The sequence below is a fragment of the Limanda limanda genome, chromosome 15 (genome assembly GCF_963576545.1).
Source record: "Limanda limanda chromosome 15, fLimLim1.1, whole genome shotgun sequence".
NCBI lineage: Eukaryota > Metazoa > Chordata > Actinopteri > Pleuronectiformes > Pleuronectidae > Limanda > Limanda limanda.
Window position 1 is genome coordinate 18,443,688 of NC_083650.1, and position 18,561 is coordinate 18,462,248.

An 18,561-nucleotide genomic window follows, 5' to 3' on the forward strand; every position below is an offset into this window, starting at 1 on the left:
TAAGATGCAACCGAATGAAAGCCTGATGTGAATGAGTGTGAAAGAGCAATTTAAGGGTAGATGTTCCTGTGCCAGTGCCAGCGGCTATACAAGATTTGCATGCTAATCATTCTGATAATAATGTAATGCCCACAGCACTTTGAGCAAATTGCGAATCATTGGTCATAGAGGGAAGCTTATCTCGCCTCAAATTCAGGCTAACATTTGAATGAAGCCTGGTCATTCTGGGACCTGTCAGTTGCCTGGCTCACCTCAATTAGAAATGCTCTTCACTGGACGAGCCACCACTGCTGCGGCTCTTTAAATAGTTAATATATTCTCAGGTGTAACTCTAAACATGAGTTTAGCTTAAAAAAGTCAAACTACACTTACCTGTTAGAAGTTCCTCTTACCATTAAACAGCCAATCAGAGCTTTGATCTCGTCAAAAGGGTGTACTTGTAACCCCCAGCTCTGATTGGATGGTGTGTGCAACGTGCTCAGACTCAGCCAATCGGTGCGTTCGTTGTGAGACGCGTCACTGTGTTTACCCCGGAAGTGAGAGCGAGCAACAACAGCTGACAAATAAAGCGATTTCTATCCGCTTTTTTAGTTCATTAAAATGATAAATTAACCTTTGATTTGATCGAAAACTGCTGAGTCAGAATGTACAGCGGACTTCTGCCAAAGGGTTTGACGGAGGACGACCTCAGTGACGACGAGGAGCAGGAGGAAGCTGCTGAAGAGAAGAGGACGATGGAGGAGAAGTGTGAGAGCTCAGGGGTTCGGGATGCTCCAGTGACTCACACTGTCAGTGGGTCCTCGACGTGCAGTTTGCCTGGTGTGTCCCAGGAAATGTGGCAAGTATGTCGTCGAGTTGTGTAGTGAGCTAATGTGAGCTTAGCATCCAGAGATACAAGCTAGCTGTGGTGTGGTGGTAAATGAGGGATAACACATTATTCACTTTAGTAACAGTTATAGTATATCTAGTTGTGTTGAATCCCCAGCCCTGCATACCAAAATGTTAAATATCTATATGTGTGTGTGTGTGTGTGTGTGTGTGTGTGTTGCACTTAACAGCATTTAACCAGCACTTAACCAGGTTAAGTGCTGTTTAGAATATTAGCTTCCCTGCATATGATTTTTATTTCCCAAGCACTATGTCTCCGATTGTGAACACAAACAAAATATGAGAAGGGCGTAAAGGGATGAGGGTAGGGGAAGCCAGTCTGTGTGTGTGTGTGTGTGTCCAGGTATAAGTCATATTGTGGGGACTTAAATCTGTGTACACATTGGGGACTTGTCTTCGTTATGGGAACCAAAAGCATGTCTCCATGACAGGAATGATTAAACTTAAAGGTTAAGACTTGTTTTAATGTAAGGCTAACGTTAAAGTTTAAGGTTAGGGTAAGGGTTATTGTTAGGCAAGTACTAACTGTGATAAAGGTTAGGAAATCAATGTAATATCCTTTGAAGTCGTGGTGACACAACTATGTTTTGTGTGTGTGTGTGTGTGTGTGTTGTGTTGTGTTGTGTTGTGTTGTGTGTGACATGACAATACATTTCCCTCAGAAGTAGATCATCTGGGGTTGTGGTGCATTGTGAATTCAGGTTGTACGTCTCTGTTAAAGAAATTTCAGGACCTGCAGAAGAAGAGCGATGAAATGAAGACAATGAAGGTTCAGAGAAAACGAAAAAGACGACGACACAAGAAAGGTGTCAGTGACCATACAATTCATTTTCTGCGTCGATGGCTGCCACTGTTATTATGTATTCTGCTCTTATGTAGGACAAGAGACTCAGCCTAAACCATATTAGAGGTTTAGGCCGCCATTGCAGCATATAATATACAGACCTTTGAGCTGATGTTGATTTGTATGAAACCATCCTAACAACATTGAATTGTGTTTCTTGCGTCATTCAGAGGGAACAGAAAGTGGAGAGCCGACAGAGACGAGGTACAAAAATGATACAGTGTCAACTCTGGGAAGTGAATACAACAAAATAACTGGCTATTAATAAGCAAGTATTGTTTAAGACAAAAGATTGAAAACACTTAACACTGTTTGGCAAGTGTTGGACCTTCACAACACATTGAAGACACAAAAAGCATCACATTCTTCAAATGTGTTTGCATATCCTACTACACTATTTCACATAAAAAAAAAAATTAAAATAAAACATACAGTTGATTACAGTAATATACCAGTCTGCAAGTCTTAGTGTCCAGTGGCTGCCTGATCTAGTCTAGTCTTGTCTAGTGTAGAATAGTATTGCATAGTACTAGACTAAACTAGTCTTGTCTATACCATAGTATAGTACTGATATGCTTTTGTAAAGGGTTGTTTATAATGTCGAACAAATGTGTTTTGTTGTAAAGATGCAAAAGCTATTTATCTTTAGTGATTATTTGTGAAATCATCATCATCATCAGTATCAACTAGTGTAAAATCTAATTGTAAACACACCGAAGACGTGGCTTAAGCAAACCAAACATGCGATCACGTGTAGTTATTCCATTTAATCCACTGTGGCTTTGTATTGTATTTGCATTGTATTGTTTGAGTTTTATAATGTATTTTAATGATGGGTTATTCGCTTGTTTTTATTGGTTGTATTGTATAAGCACATCCAGATCTCATTCACCATAGAAGATAGATAGCACAGTATATAGATAGATAGAAGTAGTGAATGTCTTATCTCAATACTGGTTTACATGTAATGAACATAAACGCACGTTCTCCCTGTCAGCAGAGTGTGTCAGGAGGAGCGGGAGCAGCACTGGAATGGGCTTAAGCAGTATTTTGGTGTAAATGATCGATTTGATCCCCCTGCCTGTTCCAACCCCCATCCGAAGGTAATAAAGACTCCTGCCTTCCAACTTATCTGCACAAGGTTTTAATACTGCGTCTGTCGTAGCTGTTAGCATCAACTTCACATCTTTTATGTTTCCGTGCCACAGTACGCTCTCATTGTTTTACTTGACATGACATATGGATTAGAAGAATCCTTGTGGTAACTCAGCCTGACACTGAGACGAATAATAAGGATTATGTTTGGCTACATTTAGTGATAAGATTAGGATAAATCTCCTTTCTTGTAGAGTTGTGATTAACATGAGATGTAGGTTATTCTCTGCAAGAAAAAAATGAAACTCTAAAATAGCGTTCTGGCACCTGACACAGCCTCTGTGACTGCAGCTGTGGCATTTAAATTAATGGTTGGATGATAGATGGTCAGGGGCTAGAAGTTCTGTAGCATTCATAATTAAAAATAAAATGAAGCATAAGGATTCTTCCCTTCACATGCATTTCTGCATTTGAAGATGATTGAACATTCAATTCAAAGGCATCTAAATTGCTAACGAGGCAAAATATTTGCAAGCTTGATAAACATTATAGCTGACCCAGTGAATGGGAACTGTTCTCATTTCAATTTGAAATCCTTTAAATGATTATTTTGGAGTATTTTGTGCTTAATTTATCAGAGAAGCATAAAATTGAGTTTTTGCTGATTTGTGAGCCTCATTCTGAATAGGGCAACTATGAAAGGATAAAAAGAAACGATGAACAAGCTGAATGAAACAGAACTTGTCACATCAACATAATGACGGATCCCTTCATCCCTCAAATGCAGTTCCTTGTAATTAATATGTCTTTTTCTATTATTTCTGCCAAGTCTTTCACACAGTCAATTGAGGGGGAAAAAACTGTTAAAGCAGTCAGATGTAATTAATTCATCTGCTAACAGTGATTCTTCAGTGACCTTAAAACACATTTAATGATACACTAGATGATGGTCTGTCAATTAGAGTTTTGTTTATGATTTACAGAGAGTGATAATTGGGATCACTAGAAGCATCAGTGTCAGTATGAATGAAAATACTATATTAAGCTAAATGAAGATTAAACAACCAATTTTTGTTTGACTAATTCAGAGTTTTTAAGCCTGATGGTACTCTCCTTGTACTTTCACTGTGGAGTTAAGGTCCTCAAACAATACATGAGAGCAGACACATTAATAATTATACCCTCTTACCAGGGTATTTTTTAGCATGATGAAGTTTTGGGGGGCTGTAGAAATCTGGTGCCCGGCTCCCTCAGATAGGCTCAGAACTGCCTTGCCATCAGTAACCGGGGGCTTCTCTGCACACCCCCTCCTCAGCAGCGGCCTGTAATGGAAATGTGTAATTAAAGAGTCACATTTATGTTTGGTAATCTCCTGTAGCATTTCTAAGATTTCCCCACTAATATCCAATCAAAAAGGTTTTCATTTGTGAAGGGAAATCTACATATTTGTAGTAATGGCAATCATATTAAAAATAAGGCCCTGGGGACTTTTAAAGTTACTCTTTGATTTTTTTTTTCCTCTCTCTGCCTCTCTCTACCCTTATTTCGAAAAAAGAGCCTGATTTTTTTTTTCTCTCCCCCCTCTTCTGCAGTCCGGCCTAGAAAAGAGCATAGAGAAGGCCATAGCTGAAGGGGACATTGCAAAAGCAGAGGAGATGAGCGACAGACTCGCCACTCGAGAGGTACGTTGTGCTGATAAGAGATCTTTGGGGTGCTCCCGCTGTGACAAATCAGACTAATGGATCCATGGCCATTTCTGCGGCAAAGACATAGAGGAACAAAAACACACGCAGACACCCACCATTCCGTCCTGCAGCCTTTTTCCATTGAGTTAATGGAAAGCCCTCCCCTTAGTTTTGAAGTGCTGCAGCGTCTAAAAGACTTTTGGCTCTGCTTTTTAATGAAGGGTACATTGCTTTCAAGCCAACTGTTAAATCATTCTCCAGGTAAGAGTTTCATACCTTTGAAGTGTACATGTCCCTAAATGCGTTGCCTGAAGTTTTGTAACTAACCGCCTTGGCAGTGGTTGGAAACTAATTTAGCATAAAATGTAGCCCACACACACATATAATTGTGGTTAAAAAGACATACAACTGCAGTGTTACTTCTCCACTGGGGGTTTTGCCGTACTTTGAGCATCAAAGTTTAACTTCTTTGTTTCATGATGCATGTTGCTTACAGCATTCCATAAGCTTTTTCATTTAATGATAGTCATAACAAAAACATGGAACATACTTCGGGCTCAGATTTCTTTGTTGGTTGGTTGTGGATTGCAATAGAGTTGCAAAGAAGACTCAAGAAATATTATTCATCATATGAATTGGCATTTCAATATTTTTAATGATATTCTCTGTGTTCCACAATATAAAAACACGGTAGTATTCCATAAATGTATCATGTTTGTTAATGAAATATGAAATTTGTCAAACTACTGCCTGTGGCCAGTTAGCTTAGCCTTGCACAAAGACTGCAAATATGGGAATCAGCTACCATAGAACTGTAGGAACGTAACACAATCTGCATACCAGCTACTCTACAAGTCACCAAGTAACATCTTTTATTTATTTAGCTGTACAGAAAGTGTACACAGGTGTAAAAGATAAATGGTGTTTTACATAGGGTTATTTGGTAGACAATATTTTGGTGGGGACCAGTAACGTTTTGACATTTCTTCTGGTTAGATATTTCTGACACAGCTTTTGCCGCTTTGCAAAATGCTCCAAAAATGTCACATAACATTTTCTGTCTAAAACAACAGTAAACTAATAATACAGGAAGATAATATAATTTTTCAGATTACATTCATCAACTTAAAAGATGGTCCACCCATTATGCATCCATTTTCATCAAACATCTTTCTTGAGGACCTTACCTGCTTGAATATAAATAAATCGGCTCTAAAAACCTGGTTCTGTGTTTAACACTGAAAGAAATCAGTTGTAATGTTCGTTGAATTGGCATTACATGTGTGGCTCTGTTATCTCCAGTGTGTAATAGACATGACTGTGCAGCATCCCTTCGTATTTCCGTCGTACCTGCGAGCAGAGTGGTCAAATTTGGGAGAGTTAAATGAAAGCTCTTGTGAGTGGCACCTGCACCGTACTCTGAGAAAGCCTCTTAGAGCGGTGGTGGATTGGTTTTAGCCTGAGCCGAGGTTCCCCCCTCTGTGGCACCCGCCTCTCGTCTTGCCAGAGCCTTGATGGGACGTGACAGCAGTCTGGCAGCCACAAGTCATTGTTCAGCTGTGATAACTTCATTTCACAAAGAGTAGTGAATTGACCGTTTTGAAATGCCTGAAACCTAGGTGACGTTAAGTTGTACACCGTTAACTTTCAAATACAAAGAATAGCAGCTCTGAATACTTGGAGGATATAAAGTGGCGGATAAAAGCCAAAAAGTTTGCAGGATTCTGATTCAGAGAGGATTATGGTATGGTCTTTTTTGATGCCGCCTCTAATGCAGATAGCAGGAGACATTTAGCATTAAGACCAACGTGTTTGTTTACAACACTCCTGTTCACTTTTGACAGGAGCTCTGTGACAAACATTTAGTGGATCAATAATCCCCGCTGTGGCCAGAATCAATTTCAAGCTTATAATTGAGTGGCTCATTTGGTACGGAATGGCTTAGATGTTTAATTTGTTTACGGTCATAACACCAAGACATGATTGTGGCAGGCTTTTCACTGGAAGAATGGGAACAGGTTTTCTTTGCGAAAAAATGCAAAAGCATTCCGACAGCTGTGAAGAACTAAAGAGGCCTGTTTGTCCCTCTAGGCATTGTTTTGTAAAGAAAACGCTCATATATGTTGGATGACAATGTTTTCATCCACAATCTAGCGGTTTCCCACTTATCTCCTCAAAGCAAAGAGAAATGGAAGGAAGATGGAGTGCTTGCTGTCAGAATTCTCCTTTCTATAAAACCAAACTGTTTGTTTCTGCTGTTTGGAGCTCCCTCAAATCAGTTAATGATTTCCATTTGCTCTACTTTCTTCTTTTTAATCACAACATTAAAGCAATTTGGTAAAAACCTGTCTTGAAGGCGTCTTATACAGAGATACATGCTCTTTCATCTGTCAAACTTCTGAGACGCGCTGCTTGGATATTGCAGGTTGAGGTTTTTTATTCTCATTACAGTTTTTTAACACTTCCCAGGGCTATAAGTCTTTTGTTTTAGATGAATTCATGAAGACAGCCACTGTTGTTTTTGAGTGAAAGTACTGAACCAGATAGAAAGAAGAAGAAATCACATCCCCTTTTAGGAAACTAAATATTATTAATGTCTACATTGCTTAGACAAAGCTCCCTAATGTGTTCTTTAAATTATGCCGATAGGGTTTCTTTTCTCATAAAGATGTCTGTTGATCTTCCTGAGCACGTCTAGATTTCTTACAAGTCTAAGAAGACACAAAATCATGTAAAAAGATTCTTGCATCATCGTCGGCCTGTAGTTTAGTAGAGAAACTGTGCTCCAGTTAAGAAGACTGGGTCTACATACTTTGAATAGCGTGCCTTATTTTTACAGTGCTGCAAGTTGCACAACATTAACTTGAGTGACACACACTGTTTAAAGGTTTCTGTCAGGATGCTCTATGCTCAGACAACTGTAAATGTTCAGGCGTCGGCCATTGACACATTTAGAGTGCACATTGACATTATGCACATCCCTGTTAATTGTAATGTACAAACAATTTAATGTTAAGAATAACCTAAATAGATCATTTCATTGGAATCAAAAAATGTAACATCATCCTATATTGCACAATTATTGAGTAGACCTGTTTTTATCACAGCCACACATCATTTCTTGCAACTAACATTGAAAAACCTTTTATATTTATGTTTTAACAGGCATAAGACTATTTTTCATCCAAATTATTATCAGAAAATGTGGCTAAAGGAAACCACCTAAGACAATGATTAAGATGTGTCCTATCATTCCTTCATTGGAGCTGGAATAAACAAATTTGGTTTATCAAGTTTGTTATTTGAGGCTAATACAGTAGTTAAAGTTCCACCCATGTAGTAAAATCTGCTTTGAACTGACAAAGATACAACACCTATACTTACTTATACATATAGTAGGAAAAGCAAGGGCCCTAATATTGAGCCCAGTGGAACTCCAACTCTTACACTTCTGAATCTGATATGGAACTTTTAATAGCTCTATACTGAATTCAGTCACTTAGGTATCTTTTAAACCAGCCACTAGATTATCATACCCCTTTGCCCCAAATTCAATGCATCAGATAAAATATAAAAATTCATTTGAAGGTCTATTACAAACACAGAAATCTATGAAACAGATTGGTATTGCTAAAAAAATCTTCCTACCCATATAATGATCGCTTGCATGACCTTTTGATATAAAACTTTTATTAAAGTCTTCATTCGGTATTGTAGCATAACGCAGAATGATACAAATCAACTCAGCAAAGCAAAAGCTGCTTTGTATACTTTACTATATAGTGCTTTCTTTGTCACACTAATCCACCATACGCAATAAATAATTACTCTTGTGCTCTTTTTTCTCTTTATAAAACCGAGCCACTGAGGTCTTTTGACAATAGGCAGGAGCTGTACTCCATATAATGTAAGTGGCTATATTTCACCACAAAAGACCGTCACACCATGTTAGAGCTTACAGTTTCCCCATAGCACTCATCACAGCTATTAGAGCGGCATTACCACTTCAAAACAGAAACTCTTTATAGTCTGTCACAATAGTGTGTGTCAAGTCCATCTCACGACTTCCAGGAGCTTAAGAATTTGAAACATTAGAAGTAGTTGTATGACTGCTGGCCTCACCTGAACCACATGGTAATGGCACCAAGCACAAAGAAGCATAGGCTATATGATGTAGAAAGCAATTTTGACAGGGCAGAAGAGCTAGGTACTGTATAGGATCAGTGTATTTAAGATAGACCTTATGCTGAACTATCACTGTCATATCTAGTTAAAGCAATGTTTGCCAGACTGTCATCACTGCAAAGTGCCAACCATGCTAAAGTGGACTGAAGTCAGATGACAACAGTTATTCACATTACTATTTGATCAAATGTTTAAAGGTGAAGTGGCTAAAATGTATGTCCTTAAAAGGAGTATATATTATCCAGTTAATACGTTATTATTATTATTATTAATAATTGATAACACTGGAACAGTTTTTTCCAGCTTGTCTCATGATGTCATTGCCATCCCATAATGCAGTGCCGATGAGAGTTTGAATACACAGTAAAAGCAAATATGGTCAGATTTCTAAATGAGTAGATACTTGCTGACCCAGTTATTATGTTAACATGCAACCAGGTTATTTGAGTAATTGACTTAAGGACACTATTGTTTGTGTGTATATATAGTGATGCATTAAAGGGCAATAAAATTAACATAGTCTGTGGCTGTTATGCTTCAATTCTTGGACCTAAAACCCTGTGAAAATGCCAAGCACATGCTGTGTATGTTAGATATGTTTAGATGCATGGTGAATTCGTAATTATACAATTTTGAAGGAACATATTTTGTACAAATATCATTAGCACCTACTTATAATTATGTTTCACTGAATAAAATCATGAATATGTTAATAGAATAGTATGTTACAGTATATATAAATATATATTTACTATTATTTGATACCCTCTGGCCCGTCAAAGTTGATGTAACCCTAATCTTGTGTCATGGCTTCCTGTTCTCTGGTTGGCCTTTGGGTGGTGCACCTCTCTTTAGACTCCGTCACAGACATGATTAACCTCATCATTATAAATAGTTTAAATTGTGGGGCCTTCTAATAGTTAGATCACTTAATATGCAATAATTAACCATATGAATATGTATTAACTGGAGCCATTTACGGTTCAGCGTTTGAACATACGGACGGTTATAATTTCCCTCATTATATTCCGGCTCGTATTTCAATAGAAGCAGCAGCTGAAAGGAAAAGCCCCACTGTCCTTGAAATCTACCCTTTGGAAAGCCTCGCTAAAACGCTGTGAAACAAAGGTGGCGCAGCATTTTGTCAGAGGAGACATGGTGGCTTAGTTAAAACAAAGAGCTGAACTAAGAGTGTTTCATGATATTTATGTTATTTAACACCTTTTCTCTTCTCATCACCTTCTCCCCGCGGTGCCCTGTGTTTGTAATCAGCGAATTCATGAGGCGCGCTTTTGTGAAACGTGGGCGTTATCAGATTCTGACTTTCTCCCGCCCCACATCAGAGGAGGCTCACTCTCTCTCTTCCAGCAAGCCCCCCTTCCCCCCCAGGCCACCTCGCAGAGTTTAGGGAAACTCTCCTCTTTGTTCATTTTTCCTTCAGCGTAAGCAATTTATCACTGAATGAACTTTTATTGTATCTCCGGATGACTCACATTAAATTTTCGCCCATTAATTTTGAAATGGATTTTGAAATGGGTACTAAGCTTTTATCAAATGCCTGGGAATCTCATTTGGATTATTGTATTTCATTAATTACTTGATAGACAAAGCATACTTTTCAATGTAGATTTGTGTGCTGTTTAATTAATTAGCATGTTTTCTCTTTTAATTAAAGCCATTTTTTTAAATTAAAGCCCACAGCAAAACACATATATAATTTGTTTGTAATTAGGCCTTAATTGGTGGTAGTGGAAGCTTAGCACCATCAGTTTCTTTTTTTCGTGATTGCCATTTTATTGCAGTCAGTCATTAATTAAACTGTTTTTTCTAATTAGCTTATAAAACTGTTGATGGCATATTATTGTAAGTGTGAGTTCAAAGCTTGCTAATAAGCCTAGCCTACTCAGAAGAGGCGAGATAATGGAATGTGCACAAAGCAGGCCAACTTTTAGAGATTTTTTTTTTGTCTTCTCCCTGAAGATGACATGTCATGTGTATCTAGCATCAGATTACTGGAAGAGAAAATTGTGACATGGCTGTTCGGCTGTGGCTTCCCCAGAGTGACTTTCTTTTTAGCGTGCCATGTAATTCTGTTTGTCAAAGTGCAGGCAAGATTACAAAAAGCTCTTATGAGGCTGCCCCATGAAGGACTGATAAACTTTGGTTTGGAACAGTGTGAGAATATACCACTGTACTAACCCATACAATAAGAATCTATTAGATGTTGCGTCTGTTTGTTCCTTTAGAATACAGATTGAACAGTGATTTGTATGTGTTTAATAGTGAAGCAGTCATCATTGAACTAATTCAGAGAGATCATATATTTAAGTCCTAAACAGAAATTAATCTAGTTTAAAGCTTTTTTTAAAAAGCTCAAGTACTGTGCATAAGTAAAACTTTCAGGCACTTAATTAACTTTAACTCTATTCATTAGCAACTAATACATCATCAATTACAAATTGTTTCGTTTTATTTTCTTTTTATTTACATATTGAGATACATCTCAATAGTAGGATAGCCTGCTTGGATCATAACACATTACTCACACATAAGATTCATCATAATTTGTAACCAATCCCATTACAGATTCTATAACAGAATATTAACATTACTGTATTTCTGAAGTATAATTTATATAAATTAAACATGGGATGAGTTAATGAAATGTGATACATTGGTATGTACACTAATAAACCAACCGCCACTATGAAATACAAAAAATGACATGACCACTCAAAACAGAAACTAACACGAAGGTTGATAATCAATTTACTGTTTATTGCACAATGGCTAAACAGTTTATGGTTCAAGCTTAAATGTTGAAATTTCCTGCTTTTTATTGTCTCAGATTTCCGTAGAGCGAATAATGTTTGGGTGTAGGGACGATTGGTTGCACAAAACAAGCTTTTAAAAGACTCAATTTGGGCTTTTTTTCTTCAAGAAATAAATCCCCATATCTATTTACCAGTCCCCGCTTCTCAATTGTTGGTCTGCTTTTCTTTTGTCTCCTTTGATACTAACTTAAATATTTGAACTGTTGTACTCTTTGTCTCTACTCTATTACTTTTACTTCAGAGATTTCAAAATAGACCAACTGAATGATACTTTGTATTTCTTCCTTTTTAATGCGATCCGGGTGGTATTGATTGACCTCTTGATCTTTTGGCCCTCCCTGTGTTGCTGAAACTCTATTTCCCCCCCCCCCTCTGCCTCAGTTCTAAGAAATTATGCTGAAATAACACACAAGCTGCCTAATCTGATATTCATTCCTTTCTTATATAGCCCTGCTTTCCAAAGTTGACTAAGGCCACATTATTTAGGCATTAAGGTAGTGTGATAAGAGAATTAGGCTGGTCATTAATCGTTTACACGTCAAATGCAGCAGAGCAGCTTGGGGAGGTGATTTAGCGAGGCAAAGCCATATAGCCCTTGTTAATCCACCTCTCACACGTTTTAATTGGAAGAGGCTTCCTGGATTGGAAATTTATGAATGGGTTTAAGGCCATTTCTTCCTTGAAGCCATCATTTATTTCATATTGTTAATAAGAGCTTTAACACTTTATCCACATGGAAACGCATTTTTCTCCTCGTTCATTCAGCTATTGTCTTTTTCCACTTGCTGTTTAATTGCCACAGTCTTTTTTTTTCAAACCCTGGGCTGCTCAGACTTCTTAATACTGGCTTCGTTCTTCTTCCATTCATCAGACACCTCCAAAATGATGCAAGAGAACAAACACACGCATGAAACTGTTATTAAGATAGACTAGGTTTATCTTGTATATGTCTTACACAGCAGCAATGCTCGTATTATGTATTTTTGTATTAAGACCCCGTGTTTGGGTCCCCATTTGAATCTCCATGACGACCCAAACATGAATGAACAGAAAACGGTACTATTGACTTAACCCTCCTAGTGGCCTTAAGCTGCTGCTGCTGCTGCTGCTGCAGTGCCAACATTGTGCACGATGAATGTTTTTTGCCTTCAAATCTTCCAAAGGTCAGAGTATTAATCCTCTGAATAAACCCAGTTTTTAACAGAGCTGTGCACAGACCACACAAGAGAGAGGCACGGAAACATGCCGTGATGGACACTTAATTGTACATTAGTATGTGGTGGAGTGGGAAGAATTGCCTTTTAGCAGCCACATAAACAAAGAACGCAGGAGGTTCCCTGTCTCCTGCCTTTATTTCAGCTTTGTAGTCTCATTCTTATTTTTCGCCAGCCTCTGATGTGAAAGGATTTGGCACTATGATGCACGCAAGGGGAGGGGGAAAAAATCCTGAAAAGTGGATCAAAAAAGTAAATGAAAAATAATGTCATATTACTGAAAATATGAGAGGCTAATTTGTGCCGACTTTTTGCTAATTTTGTTCTCGCCACAGAAAGAGGAGCCGTCACCTGCTCAGCGCCATAGCGCTGACAGTGCCAGTGATCCATGAAATAAGCTGCCGCTGGCTTTGTTCAGATAAGAATGAACAAATCTGCACAATGTACTGCTCTCGGAATCTCATTTTCATACTTGCATGCAGGCTAAAAGAAATAAGCTGTTTGCAGGCTTGATTAATCAGACATTTGAGGGTTTTTTTTGTCTCTTTGATCTGTTCTGTCTCCTAGGTAACTTGGTTGACATTAATGTTGAGCCCCACCAAAGACCATCAGGGATTGAAGACTACACTGATTTAAAAAAAGGGAAAAATTAAATACCATTAATGTTTTTAAATATAGTAAATGCTATAGAAAAAAATGATAGATCACTGTGTGTAAATCTCTAAATGAAACCACTTAGGATCAGACAGTTGCATGGGATTTCCTCCCAGAATAAGCTAATGTGTTTTTTTTTTCCACAAACACATAAAGCAGGAGCGGTTCTCGGATTCATCAACAATTGAATGAGCGCCTGGTTTATAATCTCAGCGAGCATCGGAGCCACTCTAAAGCATTTAGCACCTACACCCCTCCAACACGGAGCAGGGAACACCCTGGTGTGGTTTTATCTGCTCGCAAATCTCCTGCAAATGTAAGAGCAGTCGTCTGCCATAACTCTCTTCAAGAGGAGAAAATGTGATTTGAGGAATTTAAAACCTATAAAATGGCAAAGAACTGGAGAACTGTCATAGTATGAACGCTCCAGGTTATTCAAGACGCTTTCACAAATCTTCCAGTGACTGTATAGATGAATGCCTTGAGGGCCCTGCCGGAGCCCAGTACTTGCAGCCAGCCGGAGCCCTTATCTTAAATCCAAGCAAAGTACCATTAATCTTTTTGAAAGACCTTTATGGCTTTTAATGTATCCCAAATTAGAACATTTTACACCCTTGGTTCCTGAAATATGGTGATAAAAAGCCTTTAGAGTTTAATTTTTCCTGCCTGCTCGCTCTGACCTGCTTAATCCCAGCATGCATTAGGAGATATTTTAGTTTCAGTCTTTCTAATAAAGTTTATCCCACTTAATTATAATTGAAACATTTTTTTCTAGCAGGTCTTCTTTTTTTTTTTTCAAGTGGCGCAGTGGTGGCACATTTCTTCATTACCTTAAGACTCCCTCTCCCCCCTGATTGTACTCTGAATATTACAGAGAATTACCCAAAGGTTTGGAGAAATTGTTCCAAGTTGTTTATCAAAGTTTGCCTTTGCTTGAATAATAAACCTATCTCAGGAGTGACAGAGGAGGCAGGATTTTTCCCTTTGTTTCCCGTGCTTCTGTGTGACTGGGGTTATTGGGATTATTCTGCTTCACAATACGCACATGTCTTCCCTGGGATTTGAATGTTTGCCTCTTGCAGTCACGGTCATTCTCTTCACTTCTGATTTCAGGGACTGCCTGCAGTACTCCCTCGAACACTTTCACACTAGTGATGGGGGAAAAATGCCTTTGCTACGTTGTTTTGAGATGGAGGAGGTGGGAGGGGGAAAAATAAGCAACAAAATGCTGAACATTGTTTCTCCCCGTTTATTTATTCGGCTATTTCATTTGCACATTAAACAGGAAAAAAGAAGCAATCAAAGAGAAACAATGTGCAGGAGACACTTTGAGCCAGGAGCTGAAAAATATGAGTTCCTCTGAAAGACCTCAAACAAAAGGCAAAATAGATTAGAGCGATATTAACAAAACAACGCTGTTGTAATTTATAGAGCTATGGGGAAATTCCCCCCCACATTAAACACACATATATGCACTGCTGTGTATGTAGCTACTGTAACGTGTTTATAATTATTGGCTTTAATACTATATAGATATTTCCTATATTTTTGCTGTAGCATATTTTAGGATTGGATTTTAAAAATTAAACACAAAGCACCAGAGTAAAGTCTTCTTCACCCATAAATCTGCCAAAGACGTCATTGTTTGATCACTAAATGTAAGAAAGCAGTGAACATACCCAACATGTTCTTTTTCAGAGCCCAAAGAACAACAGTCCAAAACCCAACGACAAAAACATTAGATAAATTAATTATTTTTTCACTTTTCCCTGGTGAGGGTCTAATTTCAACAATTTTCTTCTGATTCATGAATCAGTTAATTGACGAATTGTTCATGTTTAACGTCTGTTTCAGAGAAACCAAACTTTATTTTGACAATAGATTATTTTAATGTTTCCATCACCTGTGTATTATAAGAAATATACTAAACATAAAATAAAACCCTTAATGCATTGTATAAGTTCATATGTTCCCTTCACATGTACAAATGCCCCCTTTCAAACCTTTGTTCTTTGTTTTGCTATTTTTGTGCAGCTGCTTCATCTTGTTGTCTCATGCAAGCTGTAACTTGTTACTTTTGGGTGATATGATGCATATTTCTCTGCTGTGGGAGAGTTCATCTCTTTAGCACCCTGTATGTCACCGGATCTCCACTCCTAATGCCTGATGTAAAACAGTATTAGAATAGTAGGGCACCATGTCTGTGTGTTTCAGCTCAGTACCAGCTGCTCTGTGGTTCGGAGGAGGCAGCACCGGCTGCAGAGACACTGACGAGAAGCCACCCCGATACATCAGTTTGAACGCTTGAGCTTTGCCACAGACTGATTTCCATTCCCTAATGGGTCTCTCCTCTGTCTGCCTCCATATAGCTGGCTGTGAAAATCGCTCAAGCCGCTGATTGCCGTGACTTTGTGGAACACAAACAGGAAGAGGAAGCTTTGAAAGCGGCGCAGAAGAGAAAGAAGGATATAGTCTGGGGGTACGACGTTTCTCTGTCTCTACGTTTGCCATCATATCTGCCTCTCTTGGTTCAAGTGCTGCCTGCATTAGCTGCTCGTGGATTTTGTCATGCACAGATTGAAACTGACAGTCAAAACGTATTCATTCAGTAATTTCCATGTTTCTATTTTGTCTGTGTTGCAGGTTTGAGGCGAAACAACGATGGGAAAGCAAGAGCAACATGGGCTTCATGTGACAAACAGCAGAAGCAGTGTACAGGCTTTTTGTTTAAGATAATTTGATAAAAGTGGTGTTTTTTAATGAGAGACCGATCATATTTCCTTGTATATTTTAAGGACTTCACAGTAGCACAGTGTGTGGGGGCAGAAAGTCACACATTGGCTGAGAAAAAAACCAATCCACATAGAACGAGAGAGAGAGAGAGAGAGAGAGAGAGAGAGAGAAAATTATAGAGCATTCAAATTAATTCCTAAGGCGCCCATTGGTGTCTGCATTGTGTTATTTTTCATTACATTTCAGTGATTTGAGCGTTCTGGCCCTTTTTTTTTTTTTTTCCCCCCCTTCAAATTAAATCTGGTGTACATTACTGGATGATGCGTTTATTTATTGCTGTAAAGTGGGTTAATCATGAAGGCGCTCCTTTCTTCTTCTGAGGAAGAGAAAAGGAAGATTAAGGCCCTAATGCAATGTACAGGATAATGTGCGATAGGATTTGGGAGTAGAAAATGAAATTTGGCCGCTGTAAACTGCTGTGAGCGGTCGTAAACTAGAAGTTGAGCTAACAATCGAGAGAGGAGGGAGGGAGGGAGGCTTTTCTGTTGGCCCTCACCCATGCTGGGAGACGCTGCTATTGTTTCTCTGCCCGAACAAGAGGCGGGCGCTGTTTTCTCGAAGCCTACACTGCGCGTTGAGCTCTCCAGCATCTGTAAACTCCTCTAAACCCGTCGTTCGTCTCGCTCTCACTTTGATCTTTTTCTGATCTGCGTGCGTTTGCCTCTGTGGCTCCTCCAGACTTCGGAAAAATGCTCATTCAGATTCCTGCAAGTGTTAATTGCAAACAGCGCGCGAATAAAAAGCACAAAAAAAAACGATAATTACTTTTATTCATAATGCTTGCTTATATTTTTTTCAATCATAGAAAATGATTGCTTGGCTTCAAGGTAATGAGAATTAAAATTAATCCACCTAAGTTGTTTGCATTGCACGTATTTGGTTCACTTTGTCCCCCCTGGTGAGGTGCAGTGTTTCCACGGCTCTGCTGTGTCGGCCCAATCGGCGCGAAAGTGGCGAAAATTAACAAAACATCAGCAATAAAAGTTTGTCTGCAATTATGACACAAAACACCTAAGCTAGAGACTCCGAGATGCAACGCGAGTATGGAGACAGAATTTAGAAAAACGCCGCTTTTTTGTATCATTTGACATTAAAGTGAGTCTGAGACGCTGTCAGATGGGGAGAATTGCTGCTAATTAAACTATTAATTATCTCTGTAATGAGATGCGAGTTAAAACTGTGTTAAGCACATCAAAGTCCGACGTGGGATTTCTTCACTTTGATGACTGCTATGAAAAATATATCTTGACGGAGGAGTGAGGAAACATCAGAGATGATTGTTCATTAATGGGACAAAAGAAGGCAGAATTTGGGGTCTTTGAAAGTTTTGGATCAGAGCAACGTTAATAGTTTAATAGTCTCTTTTATTTACAGAGAAATGCCGGATGCAGGTACAATGATCCCGACTTCACAAGTTTTTAATTTTTTTTTCAATAAAGTTGTATTATGTTTGAGCTGTTCTCGGATCCCATTCATCATCAATGGAGCAGCCTGCAAGAATCAAAAGCCAAAAGGCATGTGTGAGTATGTGTTTCCACATGTACGAGCCATGTAGTCCTTTTTTTTAAAGCTAGTAGTTGTCGGTGAACATGACCAGAGCTGATCCGAGAGCGGCGCTGTGCTGTATCAATTGCATCTCACATAATTAATCTCTTTGAACGCAGGGTAATGCCTTGAGCAGAGATGATTCTGCTTTTAAACTGGAAAATCCACTTTCCCCCCTCGTCATGTCGAGGAGCTGTTTTCAATAGTCTATCACTGCAGGCCAATCTTAGCCCCTGACCTAGGCTGGTTTGTTGTGAGAGGCGGAGGCAAATTCCTTGGGCACATGTCGAACCACTTCGAGGAAAAGTGTTTGTTGTGTTGAGCGGAGGGGGGGAGGAAGAAGAAAAAAAACAACAACAATCCCATTAAATGGTTGGAAAGCTGCTGCTATTGTATGAAAGGGAACATGTGTTGCTGGTAACAAGACATCAGTGCTATCACTTGCTGCTATCAGCCGCGAGAAGAGGATTAACTCAGAGGGAAGATCTCCGAGATGCAGCTGATAAAGGCGAGCGAGCGTTCAAAACACCTCACACACCTCAGAGAAACACGGCTTCATATATTGTTCATTTTTTTTATTTTAGCTGCACTTTTGTTTTGTTGTCTAAATACAAATTCTAAAATGTGTATATTTTTATAAAATCCTTCTTAAAAGAGCTTTCTGTCATGAGATCTCCCCTGTATACGTTTCTATTATCTACAAAACAGAAAGGGTGTTGTATATTTTAAAGGTGATACCTTAGTTAGAGAAGAAAATGTCTTTAAAACTATTGATATACGTTGAAATATGAGAAGGTTCAGTATTGTGGCCAATGAGCTGCTGT

The 18,561-nt window shown here is 38.7% G+C and overlaps 1 protein-coding gene across 2 annotated transcripts; it reads left to right on the forward strand.

Annotated features, from left to right (window-relative positions):
• The first annotated feature begins 536 nt into the window (after positions 1-536).
• Positions 537-18,122, forward strand: fam204a (family with sequence similarity 204 member A). 2 transcript variants are annotated; one of them, XM_061087106.1, is made up of 7 exons: positions 537-842; positions 1,610-1,694; positions 1,903-1,936; positions 2,730-2,835; positions 4,420-4,509; positions 15,769-15,878; positions 16,043-18,122. In XM_061087106.1, the coding sequence occupies exons 1-7, from the start codon at positions 645-647 to the stop codon at positions 16,092-16,094; spliced, it is 675 nt and encodes a 224-aa protein (XP_060943089.1). In that variant the 5' UTR covers positions 537-644; the 3' UTR covers positions 16,095-18,122. The 2 variants fall into 2 exon arrangements, with proteins under 2 accessions (XP_060943089.1, XP_060943090.1); XM_061087107.1 differs by having other exon boundaries at positions 2,733-2,835.
• The last annotated feature ends 439 nt before the right edge of the window (positions 18,123-18,561 follow it).

Bases quoted from the DNA above. Each gene is read 5' to 3' on its own strand.
- fam204a (XM_061087106.1), top strand. From the start codon at position 645: ATGTACAGCGGACTTCTGCCAAAGGGTTTGACGGAGGACGACCTCAGT. The intron at 1,937-2,729 runs GTACAAAAATGA...TCTCCCTGTCAG, and splicing joins GGAGAGCCGACAGAGACGAG to CAGAGTGTGTCAGGAGGAGC. The intron at 4,510-15,768 runs GTACGTTGTGCT...GCCTCCATATAG, and splicing joins ACAGACTCGCCACTCGAGAG to CTGGCTGTGAAAATCGCTCA.